Raw genomic sequence first — 19733 nt, forward strand, 5'->3', positions numbered from 1 at the left:
CAAGGGAATATAACTTTGGGATGGCATTTGTTCTCTGCCTGCTCAGAACCTTAACTAAGGCAGGATAGGACTAGTCAGTGAATAGCTAAAAAGTTTTTGACTGCTGTTTTTTTTTTTTGGGAGGGGGGAGGACAAAGTCTCACTCTGTTGCCCGAGATGGAGTGCAGTGGCACGATCATAGCTCACTGCAGCATGAAACTTTGGGACTCAAGTGATCCTCCCATCTCAGCCTCCCAAGTAGCTGGGACTACAGGTGCGTGCCAACACACCTGGCTAATTTTTAAACTGTTTTATAGAGACAAGGTCTCACTATGTTGTCCAGGCTGGTCTTGAGCTCCTGGGCTCAAGAGATCCTCCTGCCTTGGCCTCCCAAAGTGCTGGGATTACAGGCGTGAGCCACCGCACCCAGCCTTTGGTTGCTGCTTGAGGGAAAACTCCCAGTGAGTTGAATGAACTTTGACATGATGACTCCCAGCACTTTTTGGAAATGGCATTTCTACTCTAAATTCTCATGTCATTTAATGTAAATGACCACAACTGGGTAATTACAAACAGACAAAATATCAGTCTTATAGCATAGAATGTAAAAAGCACAGAATCTGGAGGAAAAAGGCCTTGAATACATGTGCTCCATCAAAAGACATGACACTGGGGTAAGCAAATAATTATGAAACAGACCACAAAGACACTCACCATAAGGGAAAAAATGATAAATTTGAACTTGTTAAAATGAAGAACTTCTGTCTGGTTCATCAATAGACATTAGGAGAGTGTGAGGCAAACTATGGCATGGAAGAAGATACCTGCAATATATATATCCAAAGGACTCCTAACCAGTGTAGGTAAAAATGCCTACAATTCAATCAGAAAAAGGCAGGTGACAAAATAGGAAAATGGGCAAATGATTTGAAAAGGTACTTCACCAAAGCAAATCTCCAACAGGCCGGTAAGCATTTATGAAAAGGTGCCTGACTTCATTAGTCATCAGAAAATACTGGTAAATTCAACAACATTAAAATCAGAATGCAGGGTGCAGTGGCTCAAGCCTGCAATCCCAGCACTTTGGGAGGCTGAAGTGGGTGGATCGCTTGAGCCCAGGAGTTCAAGGCCAGCCTAGGCAACATAGCAAAATCCAGTTTCTACAAAAAAAATAAAAATAAAAAATAAAAAATTAGCCAGGTATGGTGGCATGCACCTGTAGTCTCAGCTACTTGGAAGGGTGAGATGGGTGGATTGCTTGAGCTTGGGAGGTGGAGGTTGCAGTGAGCCAAGATTGCACCACTGTGTTCCTCCCTGGGTGACAGAGCAAGACTCTATCTCAAAAAAAAAAAAAAAAAAAGAAAAAAGAAAAAAGCTTCTATCCAGGAGAGGATAGCATTAAGAAAAGATAAACTGGCCGGGCATGGTGGCTCACACCTGTAATCCCAGCAGTTTGGGAGGCTAAGGCAGGTGGATCACCTGAGGTCAGGATTTCAAGACCAGTCTGGCCAACATGTTGAAACCCTTTCTCTAATAGTAATACAAAAATAGCTAGGCATGGTGGTGCACACCTGTAATCCCAGTTACTCAGGAGGCCGAGGCAGAAGAATCACTTGAACCCAGGAGGTGGAGGCTGCAGTGAGCCGAGATCACACCACTACACCCTAGCCTGGGTGACAGAGCAGGACTCTGTCTCAAAAAAAAAAAAAAAAAAAAAAGAGAGAGAAATGATCAGCGTTTGAGGTGATGGATTTGCTAATTATCCTGATTTGATCAGTACACATTGTATACAAAAAAAAGAAAAAGAAAAGATAAGCTGTAAACTGGGAGAAGGTATCTGCAACACATAACCAAAAAAGAAGCAGTATCTATAACATTTAAAGAACTACAATGAGACAAATCAACCCAAAAGTCTTGGACAAAAGATTGAAAAAAATATTTCACACAAAAGAAACATGAGAGCTAACTAAAGATATGAAAATACGGTCAACCTTGTTAATAATCAGGGAAATGCAAATGTAATACTTTATTTCATTACCACCAAATTGGGTAAAGTGAAAAACTCGGCAATAATGTGAAACAAGAGGCATTCTTATACACTGCTGGTAGGAGTATGGAGACTACCTTTGAGGCATTCACATCTGTCTTTCTCGTCCGCTTCATAATTTCTTCTATTCTCTATTTAAAGGAAAATAAAAATTCAAACATGAAAACAGATTAGAAACCAAATAGTTGTCCTAAAGGATTTGATTATCCCCATTTCACAGAGGTGGACAATGGCAGTGATTGCTCCAAAACCACAAATATTACCAACAAAAGGCTTACGGTGGCAGTTGAGTCCCTATCCCAATCCCAGTTTCAGCTATAAAATGCCCTGAATGATGACCGCTGTATTTGTTATAACACAAACATCCAAATGACAACATCTCACTCCTAATTTTGCATATGCAGAAATTCATTACTTAGACTAAGCATATATTATTGCAAACCAATTAGAGCTTTTAACATAATTTTAGTCTTTAGTCTTCAGTTAATTCCTGAAGCCAATGTTAATGAAAATAATACACATCAATGATGCCACACTGTTATTGTGTTAATGAAGAAAGAAGATAGGAGGTGGAGGAGAAATATATTTTTAGAGGACAGGAATTCTCTCTCCTGTGCACACTTCCTTCCCTGCAGTGAGGAGAGTTGCAGCTCCCTGGCCCCCTCAAGGTGACCAATCTACTACCAGATAGGCCTTGCAGCAACTCAGCCTGGACCAGGGTTGCAGATGAATTCACATGTGGCCCTACCTTAAAAATAGCCTGCACCTTGGCCTCTCAAAGAGGCCTGCAGTTTCTGCTTCTCCCCATGTAGTTGCTGCAATTTCCAGCCAGTTTAGAAGAAAGTCTTAACTTCCACCAACCCCTACCATGACTGGAGTCCTCCTGCTCAGAGGAGTTTTGTTACCAGAGGTTTGATATAGTGAGGCATCACTGTAATGGCCACCAAGGGTCCATGAGGGGGAGGCATGATCAGTAAGAGGACAGCCTTCTATGTAGGAGAGGTCAGATCCTTGGATAAGGAAGAGAATCGAGTGGGAAAACCACTAGGACCTAGCATATATCAGATTTGTGATTTTTAAAAACATGCTGATATCAGGTGCCCAACATTGTTTTAAACACAGAATCAAGTCCCCCCAAACAGAGAGCGAGTACCTTTTTCCTTTCTAACCGTTCTTGTAAATTTTGTAACATAATTCTCTCGTGTTCTTTCTTGCGTTTGTCAGCTTCCTCTTGAGCTTTTATTTTGGCATCCCTTTTCTAGGAAATTTGCATAAAAATATCATTTAATCTCAAGATACCTGAGTGACATCAGAGAACTCTAGTTTAAAAATTTCAATGGTAAATGTTATCTAGTATAACAAAAGAGTGTAACCTTTTGAATGAGGGTTCCTATATTATGATTTTGTGGATTGTCAATTTTCAAAGCACTAGTTAGAATGCACAAAGCTAGGCTAAATGTTATCTTGAGGATTCAGGACCACAGGGTCATCGTTATGAACATCACACCATCCTAATTCAAAGTATGTGACTGTGGAGCTATCCATTAACACAGTAACAGGAGCCAACAGCCTGACATTTCTCAAAAGCACTGAGAGGATTCTTGAAGGCACCCTCCTGAGAAATGCAAGCATAAACAATCATATATAAAACATATGACCAATGCTGGTGAATGATACACTAAAAACTGGGAATATAAATTGGGCTATGGTAATAATTCAAACTGAGTATAGTCTGAGCTCAGTTTGGGCACTTATTTACCCAGTGATTTGACTTTAGATAGATGAGACATTCTTCAGTTAATGATTTTAAACCTGTAGAAGTATGTATGGTTTATCTTATCTGTCACAGGGGTGTAAGGTCCAGTTGATGGAGTTGTATATGGTACCACAGAATGCAAGATGGGGGAAACCAATGTAGGATGTGGAATCTGTTTAAGCAATTTGGATTTCAAATTAAGGACTACTAATCTACAATTTGCTGTTTTCTGCTTATTTCACTAGGAAAACATTCTATGGTTTTCTGAGGATGGCTGACAATGACCTGCAGTGGTACTGGGTAATAGAGACTGTAACATAAAAATGCAGCCAGAGGTTGGGCACAGTGGCTTACATCTGTAATCCCAGCACTTTGGGAAGCTGAGGCGGGCGGATCACCTGAGGTCAGGAGTTCAAGACTAGCCTGGCCAACATGATAAAACCCCATCTCTACCAAAAATACAAAAATGAGCTGAGCGCGGTGTCAGACGCCTGTAATCCCAGCTACTTGGGAGGCTGAGGCAGGAGAATGGCTTGAACCTGGGAGGCAGAGGTTGCAGTGAGCCAAGATCCTGTGACTGCACTCCAGCCTGGCTGAGAAGAGTGAAACTCCATCTCAAAATAAATAAATAAATAAATAAAATAAAAAATAAAATGCAGCTAGAGAATCTGCTCATGTCTTCTTTCTCAGAGACAGAGATTTTTGCTCTGGGTTCCATCTGAACTTTATAATCTGGTTCTCATCCCCTGATAAATTGTCAAGCCAGCAAACCTGCAGTGGTGCTTCCTGGTCTTCCTGATCCAACCATCCTTTCTTCTTTTTAGTCTCCTTTTGTCGCTGCCCATCTTTGAGTTTCAAGTGGTCTTCTGCTTGGCCTCCAACTGCTTCCTTTGCCATGTCTTTTGATTTCTTAATGACCCTGAGAGTATTTAAATAATTGTTAGTATTTATCTTGATTGCTACCATACTCAGCTTGCACTAGTATGTGACTTTTTATAGTGAAACTTCCTGTGTATAGTAATACAATTTATATCTACACCAGAGTCACTATATCCTCTGTGTTGTTACTATATAGGAATTACACAATTCCACCCTTTTTTAAAGAAAAAAACTAGCCCTCGGGAGCAGAAAAATATTTCAATCAAGTAATAGATTACTTTGCTTGTTAAAAAACACACATATGTGAGAGGAAATCATTCCTTAACTGTCTTTGAGACACGACATCCCCTAAAAGGCCTTATTTACACGTGCTCACACTCAATCTCTCGTGGGGATAATAGAGATAATTTAGAGGAGAGTCTGGTGGTTCCCTAGTATTCAGCACCTTCAAATGCTAAATCAGCTCTGTTTATATCAAGCGATGAATAATATTCTTCGAGTTAGAGTTTTTTTTTTGTAATTCATAATATTCTCTTCTTTTTCCCAAGCCCATATAAGCATATGGAAAATGTGTGATTATTTCAAATAACACTAAATACTTAAAAGCAAAGTCAGTACTGTTGTTATTCCCTGCAGCCAGTGGACAGAGGTTTACATTATAAGGCCCGACATAAAATAGGCCTCAAGATGGAGGAGGAAGAAACCTGTGCTAGAATTTGAATGCACACAACTGTACATGAGATTTGCTGCCCACAAAGGAAATCCTTCTAGCAATGACTCACTGGCCTGATGAGATACAGGTGTCACAAAGATCACAGGAAAAGTAAAACATGAGTAACTATAATTTTCAGGTTTAAAAATCCTGACGTTACAAGTCTTTTAAAATAAAGGGCTGACATTAGTGAACACAAACAGATCTGTTCTTATATACCACTCTGGTGCTGAGAGATCAAATCCTGAATGTGAGTTTGGTCTCTGTGCATCCTCCTAGCACACCTTAATGGCACGTGGTGTATGGAGGCTAAAAAGGACTGTGTCATTTATCCACACACCAGGGTCCTTAGCCATTTACAAGGGCTTGAAATGCTTCCTATACAGGCAATGAGGAACTTCTGATCTTCACTGAAGAGAGTCAATTGTTCTTTGAGAATTTATAACTTGAGGGTAAAATTTTGACTTTCAAAAATTTGGGCCCCACTCAAGATTTATAGCATAGGAAGGAAGACTTTGTGCTGACCTTCGCTGCATTTCTTCCCGTTGTATTTCTTCTTCCTCTTTTTCTCTTTGTTCACGAGCAAGGCGGCGCAATTCTGTCAAAATTTTTGTTGCCGCCTCAGCATTCATAATACCTGCAGTACTCTTATTACCAGACTCTAGTTTAAATAAATATGTGCAACAGTTAGAGAGCTAATCAACTCTCACTTCAACAAAGAAGTGCAACACAATCCAAAACATTAAAATATATATATGTGCGAAGTCCAAAATTTATAAATCACAAGCAAACTATAGGTGATTATATAACAGATTTTGTTCAAACTGCACTCCCAACAACAGCAGAAGCATTTTGTTTCTTTTAAACACCTACTTGTTCCAAAATGAAATAATGTACTTCTACTTTCGTTTTAGTGGTTTTGAGATAACTGAATCAACTGACCCCATGGGAAAAGAGTAAGAAATACTGAATATAGAAGACAAGCTTATGCTCGGTCCAAACGAAGGGTACAAATATCTTAAATACTCAAACAGAAATGTATCTGGTATACATTTTGAGATCTGTGCATCGTTTTTACTATATAATTACTATTTAGCTAAACCTTGATAATAGTGTGTACATTTGGTTGATCATAGAGTAGCTAACTGCAGATAACAAAACTAAGACTATCAGTAAAATAAGGTGAGTACACAGAGGCATATTATAATATTTTGGTCTATATAACTACTAGTTTATTTTAAATAAATCACATATGAAAATGAGAAGACATATCAGGAATGAATAATCTGTAATTAAAAGATTGTTTCCGTTACAAAAAATTCACTGTGGAATTCCCTAAAAAAGCAAAATTCCCCAGTGTGTTTTCGAAATTAAGTAATGTCCATGGGTATTAAGAATGCATGTGACAGGCAAAACAGCAATATGGCACTTTCAGGAATACTACACAAATCAAGGGACACCACATTATGGCCTATATATAAAAACGAACCTAAATCTTGGGAAAAACCTGCTCATCCACGAGTGGATGTGCTCTCTCCAAGAACCATCACTATCAGAGCTAGAAGGGATCTTAGGAATCATCTAGACCAAACCTCTCATCTGACCTGTGCTTTTTTTTTGATACAGGGTCTCGATCTCTCATCCAGACTAGAGTGTAAAGGCACTATCGCGGCTCACTGCAGCCTCCACCTCCTGGTCTCAGGCAATCCTTCTACCTCAGCCTCCCTACTAGCTGGGACTACAGATGTGTATTACCTTAAGCTAGGCGGTTATGGTATAATATGGCTTACTCTTATCCTCAACCACCTAACCGAATATATAGCCTACCCTTTCCACATTGGGCTAATTTTTGTGTGTGTGTATACATACATACATATATATATATATATATATATATATATATATTTTTTTTTTTTGTAGAAACAGGGGTCTCTCTCCTATGTTGCCTGGGCTGGTCTCAAACTCCTTGGCTCAAGCAATCCTCTCACCTCAGCCTCCCAAAGTGCTGGGATTACAGGCGTGAGCTACCATGCCTGGCCAGACCTATGCTTTTAAAAGCAGTTCCAAAAACGGATTTTTCAAAACACAGGGGTGAGAAGAAAGCTTTGGCAAGGACAAGAAGATACATTCCAATGTACCAGAGATTGGTTAGATTCTCTTTATCTAAAAGGAAAATAATTCCCTAAAGTTCTCTCAATTGGGGAATAAAATGAAGTGAACCTTTCCCAGAATACAGTAAGATTTTCTGTGTTGCTAAGATAAACTTCTTAGTGAAAGAACTTACCTTCATAGATCATATGCCTTTGGCTCAAAGCCTCACATCTGTTAGTGGTTTTAGAAACTGTTTCTTTCTTCTTCTTGACAGTACTTGATGCACTTTGCACGGACAGGGTGTGTTGAATAGGCATTATTTTATAAGGAAAAGAAGTCTGTGGTGACTGTTTTGAAATAAGTGGTAATGGTGATGGAGGGCGGTTCTTTTGGATTTGCCTGCTGAGAAAAAGTAATACACATTTGCTAATTAATTTTCAGCATACAATTTCGTAAAATATAAGATGCTATTATGAGACGACATTATAATCGGGGAATTTTTCTGAAAAGTAAATCTCTTTTTACAGGCCTTTTTGCCTTTACATTTGTGTTACCATGCATACTATATTATTTCACTCATCAAACATTGACACGGAATTTGTTCTAGTAAAATGCCTATCAGGAACAGTTGCGAATAAGCTGCTTACTTAGTGCTGATGGGAGACGGCAGACCACAAACATTTGCAGGAGATGATGACCATTTATAATATTCAGTGTATGATGATAGACGCTTCTTGGCAATAGGGATTAAGGCCTGTTTGTCCATTTCTGATTTCTGAACAGATAAACACAATATGGTAAATTACTAACAATTCTTTTACTGCAGCTGGCTTTTTTTTTTTTTAAGAGAAAAACATTCTGAATAAAACACAATTAGAATTCTTTAAACTACAATTTTCTTTTAGAGCATGAGAATCAGGACATTGATATTTGCTTCTGGACTAACAATTTACATTACACAATTCCAGGAGATCACAGAAATAACAAGTTTAAAAGAAATATTATCCTTCAAAACCAAACTCAATTTCCAAATCCTAATTCAGGGTTTAAAACATTTCTCAAAAAACATTTCTTCAGAGTTTAGAAACAGAGTTCATATAAACTTACATTTTCTCCCTTCTAATAAAAACTCACTAATATTTCGGCTTTGGAGGAAAAGTGGTACAATGAACATCAGAGAATTTTAAATTCCTAGTTTGAGTTAACCTACTTTATTAATTATATTGCAGAATATTATAAATAATATGCTGGTTATGTTGTAAAATCTGACCTATCATGAACTATACAACAAAATATACATATTTTAATAGAAAATTTGTCAATAACAGGCACTTGACAAACCTTTGGAGCGTCTCTCGCTTTTGCCTTGGGAGATGCTTCCATGCTTGATTTAAGGGATGTCTCGGGGGATGCTTTCACCATCGCCTCAGGAGATGCCTCCATGCTCTCCTTGGGTGACCCTTTCACACTCTCCTTCGGGGCTACTTCTGTGCTCCCCTTGGGAGGTGCTTCCAGGCCCCCCTCTGGGGCTGCTTCCACGCTCACCTCTGGCAGTGCTTCCAGACTCACTTCCGGGGGTGCTTCCAGGCTCGCCTCTGGGGGTGATTCCACACTTGCCTCTGGGGCTGCCTCCACACTCACCTCTGGGGGTGCTTCCAGGCTCACCTCCGGGGATGCCTCTATGCTCACCTTGGGAACTGTTTCCAGATGCACCTTCCGGAGTGCTTCTATGCTCAACTCAGGGGATGCGTCCATGCTCATCTCAGAATCGTATGTGCTCACCACAGGCGACACGTCCACGCTCACCACAGGGGACGAGTCCGTGCTCACCTCAGGGACCGTGCCCACACTTGCCTTGGGGGACGCTTCCATGCTTGTGTTGCAGAATACTTCCACATTCACCTGGGGGGGTGCATCCACACTTGCCTTGGGAGGTGTCTCTACTTTCTCCAAGGGAGCCTCTTCTACTTTTGTTTGAGGAGGTATTTTCATTGTTGACATGGGAAACATAACAGCCCTTAATTCGTCACTAGTACATTTACGCAAGGGTACAGTGACATACCGCATTACATAATTGGTGACGCCTGTAACTGAATGAGGACAGAGAATGAAATTCCCTAAGTTAGAAATCTGACAAGAAAAGGATGCACCATGTACACAGTATAAGAACAGGAACAGAGAAAAGAGATTGTTTATTAGGAAAGCACAGGGATTACACACAACACAGGAAATGTTTAGTGAAATGGATGACAGACACAGGACAGAACTATCACAAAGTCAGTACTTCAGAAGCAACATTAACAACAGTCGTTGTAAAGGCAATACTCTTACAGATGAAAATAAGATGCTTCTCCAAAGTTGATGTTTGCAATAAGCTGTTTCTATTTTAATCATACTATATTTCAGAATAATTTTCACAAAAAATTACAAGATCTTCAACCTTTTCTAAAAGTAATCTAAACATCTTCACCAGGACTAGAGATCTTACCATTATAGGTGATTATGTAAGACACTCCATATTTTAATGTTTTAGAATAGAAGGTAAGAAAGAGCATTTTCTCGCCCATACTAAAAACTGTAATAAGACATTAATCAGAGTGGGTTGGATCTCCAAGGTCCTTTCCACCTTTAACAATCTAATTTTATTTTTCCTATGAAACGGACGAAAATGATAATATTTGGTGCCAGGTAGGATGGAAGACAGTGATTAATACCAATGTTTGGAACCAGGCAACCTCATCACCACTGGTGGGAGTACAGATTTGTATATTTTCCCTGGGGAGCATAAAAAGTACATACTGTTTGTTCCAGCAATTCTACTTCTAGGTTTACTCTTAGGAAAAAAAAAATTACATAAATACATAAAAATGCATGTATAAAGTTGCTAATTACTGCACTGTTTATAATATTGAAACAATTGAAAATACCATCCAAATGTTCCAAAGGAAATGTGGACCATATTAAGGCAGTCACTAAGAGTAATAATATGCAATATTTTGGACATAGAAGATGGAAAGCAGGTCATTTCATTTTGTGAAAAAAATAAATGCAAAGAAAAACATGAAGTTACCAATGAGCACTGGGATAATGGGGGAGTATATTAAAAACATCTTCTACATGACATATTTATTGCTTATACAATTAATTTTTTTTTTTTGTTTTTTGAGACGGAGTCCCGCTCTATCACCCAGGCTGGAGTGCAGTGGCATGATCTTGGCTCACTGCAACCTCCGCCTCCCAGGTTCAAGCGATTCTCCTGCCTCAGACTCCCAAGTAGCTGGGATTACAGACATGCGCCACCACACCCGGAAAATTTTGTATTTTTAGTAGAGACGGGGTTTCACCATGTTGGCCAGTCTGGTCTTGAACTCTTGACCTCAGGTGATCCACTTGCCTCAGCCTCCCAAAGTGCTGGCATTACAGGCGTGAGACACTGCACCTGGCCTAATTAAACATTTTTCAAAAGGTATTTGGAGGTGGCTTCCTTAAGACCTGGTAAATTAAACTAAAAAAAAAAAAAAAAAAAAAAAAAAAAAAAAAAAAAAAAAAAGACCTGGTTAAATTTATCTGCCACCTCATCTTTAAGTATGGGTGGCAAATTTTCACCTAATCTTACCCCAAATTACCAAAGATTGACTACTTATGAATAAAACTTTTAGCTAAATTAAATGTTATCTTTTAGTCCCTCATTTTTAGTGGAGAAAGCATTTTATTTACATATCTACGTGTGCCTAAACAGTCACATTACACCAACAGTTTGTGCTACAGAAAACATAGTATGACTGGTTTTTTATTAGCTATAAACTTTTAAGACAAAATATTGAGATTTTTTTGGATGGTGGTAATAGAAATATCTCACCATAGATTGGTGGGAAAGGGAAACTGGCAGAAAATAACCTGACATACATATAATTGGGCATAAAAATGTCAGGAATTGGAACAAAATAAATAAGGCTGCAGTACAATAAAGTCTGTGATAGCATTTAGATGCGTTTTATTAATCATATGAATACTAACAGAGAAAAAGCAAACGGAGTGGGAGATATACTGGAAAGGAAAAAGTGAAGGGGAAAAAAGAGAAAAAAAATCATAGGAACAATGCATTAGCCCTTTCCATTATGGGGGGAGGGGCGGTCTTGCTATCCAAAGGCAAGTCTAATACTACATGTAAACTATAAATGAGAAAGTCCACACAGCTCTGAAGATGTTTCATGTTAAGAACAATCTTCAGGTCTCTAACTAAAAGCTGAAGGGTGGCTCTATGCTATTCTTCCATATTTTAGGGGAAAAAGGGAAGGTGGAGTAGGAAACTTTCTCCCTTGAAATGAGTGAAGGTTTTTTATATTTTTAAAACCCATAGAACTTTAAAACTTAACAAACACCTCCAAAGTTAGCTATCTCATCCTACAAATTATCTGTCTCCCATATAACTGCCCTATCATGTTAGAAGTCATAAAATAAATATGCAACATCAAATGCTGGGTAAAATCACTAATATGGTAACTACTGATTCAAACTATTTTGATGCCTAAATGCAACAAATTCAGTGATGAAGCCTGCTTTGAAATGCAAACACTTTAACACCTCCTGGCTTTCCACCATATGCCTGTTACCTGGAACATCTTTTCCAGGGCTGGATAATGAAGCAGCACTTCTGCTTCTGGCTAATGACGCTTTTGCTGGGCTGAACAGACAACTGACTAAATTATTCTCTTGAGAACTGATATATGAGCAATGAAATATATGATGAGAACAAATCCAAAGGATTCCATTGGAGGTCTCACAAACGCAAAGCAAGAAAGAGCAATGCAAACTGCTCTCAACAGCAGCTTTCCAGCAACACAAAACACTGAACACTGTCATCTGACTGGACTGCACTGTCAAGGAAGAGATCCTCAGAAGAAAAGGAGAAAGGCCACAGCATACATACCAAAATAAGGAAAGAATCTAGGTAACATTTCAAACAGAGCCATTCCCCACCGTATGAAATTTATGGAGGAACTCACACTTGAGGAAAAAAGTTGCACATGGCAAAACAACTTTTACAAAGATTCCTACAGATAGACAGCACTGAAAATCATAATGGTCAAGTCCACTGCCAAAGGCTCCAAGGAAGTGAGTAAACACTTTTGTTAAAAGTAAATTTTGTTGAAAATATCTTGCTCCAATAAATCTTCATGTTCATAAAGATCCTTGTGTCAATGACATTTGTTCTAATAGGATTTGACCTGAATCAATTAAGTGGAGAGTCTTCTGTAAAGGAATGGTTTGGTATGAAACAAAAAGCAACAAATACACATGAAAGGAAAATGCTAGGGAAAGGTGTTAAAAAGAAACTACTTTATGGCCAGGCGCGGTGGCTCACACCTGTAATCCTAGCACTTTAGGAGGCCGAGACGGGCGGATCATCTGAGGTCAGGAGTTCAAGACCAACCTGACCAACATGGCAAAACCCCATTTCTACTAAAAATACAAAAATTAGCCAGGTGTGGCGGCAGGCGCCTATAATCCCAGCTACTCGGGAAGCTGAGGCAGGAGAATTGCTTGAACCTGGGAGGCGGAGGTTGCAGTGAGCTGAGATGGCGCCAGTGCCCTCCAGCCTGGGCAACAGAGCGAGACTCTATTTCAAAAAAAAAAAGAAAGAAAGAAAAGAAACTACTTTATTTATATAAAGAAGTACTTTAGTAATCACTGTGAAATTCTGTGAATAATCAGCAGTGAAAATATGCACAAAGGATATATGTGGGTAATGCTATGAAGCAAGGGCAAAGCTTTGAAGTTTGAAATGTGGCCGGGTATTTAAACTTCCAAATCCAAATTAATGAAATACTGGAAGTGAATCAAATCCTCCAGTACACTCCTATCTATACCAATATTCTGTGATTTATTTCCTCAGCTGCATTATCCACCCCTTGTCAGATGATGGCAGGAATTATATACTTCATCTAAAGACAGATTTTTCTGGCTTTAGCCAAATAAGCGTGGCACCAAAGCACATTTTTTAGTTTAAGAAGGAATATTTTGGCTTCCAATTTTGGGAATGATTTTTCAAGCAATTCAATGTTGACATAAAATACCTCTTTTAAATCACTATTTAGAATTTGTATTTAGAAGTAACTAACCACGTGGCTTCCTTTCTGCTTGTTCTTTATCAGCAGACGAATGTAGGTTACTATCTCTTCTATTTAAAGATGAGCTTCTCTCGTCTGTTTTCCCTAGAGAGCAAGTACAAAAGGAATATTAGTTTTCATAAACTATTAATTATCTCAGGAGTGAGATACTCCTTTTTCAAACATTTTTTATGTTCTCTACCTTGCTTATAAGATTTAATTTCAAATATTATGCAGAGATTCTATATCCCCAAACTTAAAACAACTTTATTCTTTATCTGAAATGAAAAAAAAATTATTTAGAAAATGGTAAAAATTAAGAGGTAAAATATCTGATACTATCTGACATCAAAGTTCCCAAATTACAAACATACAACCCTTTAGATATGATGTCTAATCCTTAAAAGTAATTTACACTTTAGTTATAACTAGTATTTTTGTTATATATGCATATATTTTAAGATATATACGTATACACACGTACACACATACACATATGTGCACACACCAGTATAAAATGAAGAAAACATGAAACTCCAATATCAATCATTTAGATAAAAAGATATTTGTTCTTAACATAAAGAAAATGAATTATCTGAGTTATACATGTATCAACTTGTAGGCTCTAACAGACTGTCAGTGTTTTACCCTACGGAGCCATTCTTTTGATATCAGGTGTAAAGTTACCGATAGCTGTAGCATCTGATTTCTGCATCATGGCCAAATAATGGCTTTCAGAGGCTCAGGTCCTGGACCTTACAAGTTAAATAGTTATAACTAGTATTTTCAAAATAAAAATGAATATTAACAATTGGTATAGATGTCACGATTTAAGCAAACCAAGGAGAAATAATCTGCTTCCGTGTAGACACTTTCATTTCACTTGAGATATTCTTGCTCAGAATACTGAGAAATGGCTGTTTAAAAAATAATTTCTCTTTCGGGGATTTGTAAACTAAAGTACATGTTGACAACACAGTATCATCTGAAAATTCCTTGAATTAATAATGTGATTGAGCAGCATGAACCACAGAGGTGGTTCGATCATGTGATCAAGTCGGTATCCTTCATTAGCATACTGCAAAAAATGACAAAATGGTGTGAGCAGTTATTATGAATCAGCAATGAATAGAAAAAAATAGACTACTTGAATCAACCCAGATTTAAAATAGTTATTTAAAATATTACAGGTTAGATTATGAACTTCATTTGAGTTTAAAATGTTGATCTCTCTGGATTGACCAGGTTTCATTTCAAGTTAAAGGTAAGACATTGTCAATATCGATTTTATTTCCTAGAAATCATTAATTATAGCATTCATCATTTCAGAGTGGGCAACATACTGTACCTTTAAGCAAGTTATTTCACAAAGTGTCTTCCACACATACCTTCTTGTATTAAAAGCTAATAAAGAAATCATTTTAAAAGTTTTATTTGGAATTGCTCCTTCACAGTACAATTTAACTATTATCCTGAAGTCATAATCTGTCCCTTCTCTTTTTTTTTTTTATTATACTTTAAGTTTTAGGGTACATGTGCACAACGTGCAGGTTTGTTACATATGTAAACATGTGCCATGTTGGTGTGCTGCACCCATTAACTCATCATTTAACATTAGGTATATCTCCTAAAGCTATCCCTCCCCACTTCCCCCACCCCACAACAGGCCCCGGTGTGTGATGTTCCCCTTCTTGTGTCCAAGTGTTCTCCTTGTTCAATTCCCACCTATGAGTGAGAACATGCGGTGTTTGGTTTTATGTCCCTGCGATAGTTTGCTGAGAATGATGGTTTCCAGCTTCATCCATGTCCCTACAAAGGACATGAACTCATCATTTTTTATGGCTGCATAGTATTCCATGGGGTATATGTGCCACATTTTCTTAATCCAGTCTATCATTGTTAGACATTTGGGTTGGTTCCAAGTCTTTGCTATTGTGAATAGTGCCGCAATAAACATACGTGTGCATGTGTCTTTATAGCAGCATGATTTATAATCCTTTGGGTATATACGCAGTAATGGGATGGCTGGGTCAAATGGTATTTCTAGTTCTAGATTCCTGAGGAATTGCCACACTGACTACATGTCTCATTAATAAGGCTTTTGCTCATTATATTAAATATGTAATAAATGTCTATGAAATAAATCTTTGCTAATTCCTGAAAGCAATTAGATAGTAAAACAGAGTCAATGCTTGTGGAACAATTAAGATATATTAAAATGAAAGTACATAAACATGGCATTGCAATTAATGTTATCTAATTTTTCTAAAGGATTTAGTTGGTGAATAATAAATTAATTTTACCATATTATAAGCAAGGTGCCAGAGAAAATCTTCCCATATTAATCTATGAACGAACCCAGACTATACATCAAAGTGCTTTGGGAAAGTACACTGAGGGTGGAGGCGGTAAGTGGATGAACTTTTCTCAGACCAGTACAAGAGAAAATGTGATATACTCAGACTGACAATAAAATAAAAGACCTCTCAAGCTCATCATTGAAATTTTAGGAGTCCTAAAAGTACAAATAACATAATGTAAGTTGGAACAAAAATCCTTTCCCCCTAGAAATCCTTTTCAACATATTAAAAACTATATTGTTTTAGGCAAAAATGGAAATCTTTTCCATAAGGTTAACTACTGCTACAATTAATTATACTTTAAATTGTATCCAAAATATTTTGCTGTACTGGAATTTTATAGCAATCAGCATTGCTCAAAAATTGTCGAGATACCTAATAATGCAAAACAAACATTTTAAAATTCAAACTATAATTATGCCTTATTCAATTCACAAGGCACAAAAGCCATCTTTCCTCATCTTTTTTAATGGCTAAGTTTAAGGGTTATGATGTGAAATTTGTTCTCTTTTTCCTCTCAAGAACACTCCTCTTTTTCCTCTGGAAAGAAAAGGGATCTTTTTTTTTGGATTGATGGGTATGGTTGCCTAATCCATTTCAATTATCAATGAGAGGCACCATGTGCTACAAGCCAGACATGGTTATTGACACACACTTGGGTATAGATTTTTCTTTTAATAAGGAACACTAATTAAAAGGGCAAACACCAGAAACAAAAATATATTTGAATTATTCATAGTAGATAACATCACTGTATTTGAAACAACTCTGTATTGCCATTAGGAAGGGTTGTAAAGTGGAGCTTGGCAATACGTCTATCATTAAACATCATTATCACATTATTTGCTTTTGGGGGAAAACATTGACTTATAAATGAAAGGTAGAATTTAAATATCATGATCCATCTATCAAATGACCAAAATATAAACCACAGAAAAGGATGTTAACAGTAGAAATCACTGAATTTCTTGGAGTCTTAACTATAAAACAAGGAAGGCAATTATACTTCTCTGTCAATTTTCCAAGATAATTGTGAATAACAAATATGATATATGTAATGCAGATCAACCTGTCCACTGCTACACATATGCTATTACTTTTCTAAAATGAGGTAATATTCACAATACTTAATGGAAATTGAATAACTAGTCTAACCAGTCCGTAGAAAACATAATTTCATTTATATGTTGGTAGAATATGAACTAATTTTCAAATAAACAATTATGCCACTTAATGGCAGTGTCTTTTGACCAAAATATGTTTTAGTTTCAGCTACTGAGGTCCAATAATCCCATCTCATATGATTAACACAAGCATCATGAAACAAGTATATTGATGAAAATACAAGGCCAGGCATGGTGGCTCACGCCTGTAATCCCAGCACTTTGGGAGGCCGAGGTGGGTGGATCACTTGAGGTCAGGAGTTCGAGACCAGCCTGGCCAACATGGTGAAACCCCGTCTCTACCAAAAGTACAAAAGTTAGCTGGGCGTGGTGATCCATGTCTGTAATCCCAGCTACTTGGGAGGCTGAGGCACGAGAATCGCTTGAGCCCACGAAGCAGAGGTTGTAGTGAGCCAAGATCATGCCACTGCACTCCAGCCTGGGCAATAGAGTGAGACTCTGTCTCAAAAAAAAAAAAAAAAGAAGTATGACTATCTCTCTCCCTCTGCTGTAAAATAACATGGGACTGTTCTGAAATAAACATAAGTGTTCCACAATCTAAACAGGTGGTACTGTAAAAATATAAAGAACTTATTTCATTTAATAGAAATTCAGTAGAATACATGAAATAACTACTTACTTTTGGCAACGGAATTTTGAAGGCCTGCAGATGACAAAGGCATTTGTCTGATTAAAGCAGAAGTACCCTGTTCAAGTTTTTCAGTAGATGCAGATCGTTTATTGGCTGAGAAAAGACATAATACTGTAATCATATTTCAAGGAGGAAAGCATCATTAACTGAAACAAAATGAGTTTTCATGATGTAGTTCTATGGAGCACAGACTTACATTACTCAAGTTCACAATATCACTGCCCGTCAATCCTTTTTTTTTAGTAGAGACGGGGCTTCACCATGTTGGCCAGGCAGGTCTTGAACTCTTGACCTCAAGTGATCTGCCCGCCTTGGCCTCTCAAAGTGCTGGGACTACAGGTGTGAGCCACGGCAACTGGCCATTCCTTCTAAACTATATAAATTTTACTTTTGTTTTCTGAAATTGTGTAGAATTATGTGCATATAAGAAAATTTACACTGAATCAATAGTAGACAAGGCAGACTTATTTTTAAAAATATGCATTTGATAAGCTGTGTAAAGCTTAGTCATTATTCAGCATTTTTCTGCTGATTATAAGTTTAAATAAGATTTTAGGTATATTGAGCTAAATAAAATCCACTATAACATTTCACCTGTTTCTTTTGCAATGGCATATGATACAAATTTAAATTTACTATGTACAGTATTTTTGTTTAGGATACAAACACTAAAATCTTGCTGTAAATGCAAGCTTCTACTCATAGCCAATATTTAAACAAGAACATAAACAAACTTAAAATTTAACAGGTGTATTAATTACCAGTTTTGCTCTCAGAATTCGCCATTGCAGAGCCTCCCCATGACCATCTTTTTTGCTGATAATCATCAGCAAGTCTCCTCCGTTCCAAAGTACGATAAAGAATGGCTGTAAATTTTTCCTATTTAAAATAAACGCCAACATATTTTTACATATTCATTATATTAGTATAATTTTGATCTGTGGTTTATAAAATAAACCATAACCAAATTTCTGTCTCAGGTAAAAGTTTAAAATAATTGGAGATATGTCTCAGCTATCAATCAATACCAGTGCTTCTCCTAAATAACTCATTTTTTTTATCTTATGGACCTTGCATTAAGAAAATGACCATGCTTTCCTCTTTGTTTGTATCATTAGGAAATTTAGAGCCAAATGGGTAGCCTCTTTCTAGCAACTGTACAAAGACTGACTGGTATACTTTTGTGTATGCTAATCATACCTTATGTTTTATTTGCCTACGTTAATTTTCCCCTCTGCTTGATTTCCCCAACCATTTATTTTATCATCTGGTGTGGTATGTATTTTTAAGTCACCTTAAATTCTTTGTGGAATGAGGCAGGGGAAAAATCAGCACACATATAAGTTAAATTTATACCAGAATCATCTATTATACTCACATTTGTAACAGCTAAAATTCTGGTGTTAACTAATAAAAATAAAGTTTCAAAAAAGATAATCAATATATTTGTCTTGACCTCAACTTTAACTGGTCAAGACAACAGCTATACAAAGTAAATGCCATGCTGCAGCAAAACAACTCCACTTCCAGAAATGAGCTCTTCTCTCAAATATTTCTCATCCTTGTACTGTGCCATACCATAAACTCAGGTAAGGAAATCAACTTTTAGGACCAGAGGTCTTCTATTTTTCCCTAACAACAACCATTTCATAGCAAACACCATCCTTACAAAGCCTCTACTGTTTCTACCAAGGGCAAAGATAAACGTACTAGGAAAACGGACAGGAGCCATATCTTCTGAGAAGAAAAGCAACTGCAATTTTTAAAATAAAGTTGATATAATGTGCAACATTTGAAAATTATATTTTCTAACAGAAAGGCAGTTGTTCTGAATTACTTAGAAACCCTGAAACTATAATAGAATAAAAACAAAGATTAACTTCGTATTATTAAACTATTTCTGATTCTATTCCCGTTTCCAAATGCATTACCTACTGTGCTCTCTTCCAGGTCCCTTCTCACATCGTGGCCACCCAGGGCTCAC

The 19733-nt window shown here is 37.3% G+C and overlaps 1 protein-coding gene across 1 annotated transcript in view; it reads right to left on the reverse strand.

Annotated features, from left to right (window-relative positions):
• The window catches only part of MAP7D3 (MAP7 domain containing 3), a 33505-nt gene that overhangs the window by 4778 nt on the left and 8994 nt on the right, over positions 1–19733 (reverse strand). Inside the window, exons 5-15 of the mRNA XM_030807311.1 lie at positions 18511–18628; positions 17738–17842; positions 13587–13679; positions 9130–9554; positions 8806–9057; positions 8112–8239; positions 7658–7866; positions 5899–6034; positions 4554–4701; positions 3180–3284; positions 2104–2157 (exon numbers count right to left, since the gene is read on the reverse strand). Of these exons, the coding sequence (XP_030663171.1) occupies positions 2104–2157; positions 3180–3284; positions 4554–4701; positions 5899–6034; positions 7658–7866; positions 8112–8239; positions 8806–9057; positions 9130–9554; positions 13587–13679; positions 17738–17842; positions 18511–18628 (1773 nt within the window). The remainder of the gene's footprint in view (positions 1–2103; positions 2158–3179; positions 3285–4553; positions 4702–5898; positions 6035–7657; positions 7867–8111; positions 8240–8805; positions 9058–9129; positions 9555–13586; positions 13680–17737; positions 17843–18510; positions 18629–19733) is intronic.

Source organism: Nomascus leucogenys, chromosome X (genome assembly GCF_006542625.1).
Source record: "Nomascus leucogenys isolate Asia chromosome X, Asia_NLE_v1, whole genome shotgun sequence".
NCBI classification, from domain to species: domain Eukaryota; kingdom Metazoa; phylum Chordata; class Mammalia; order Primates; family Hylobatidae; genus Nomascus; species Nomascus leucogenys.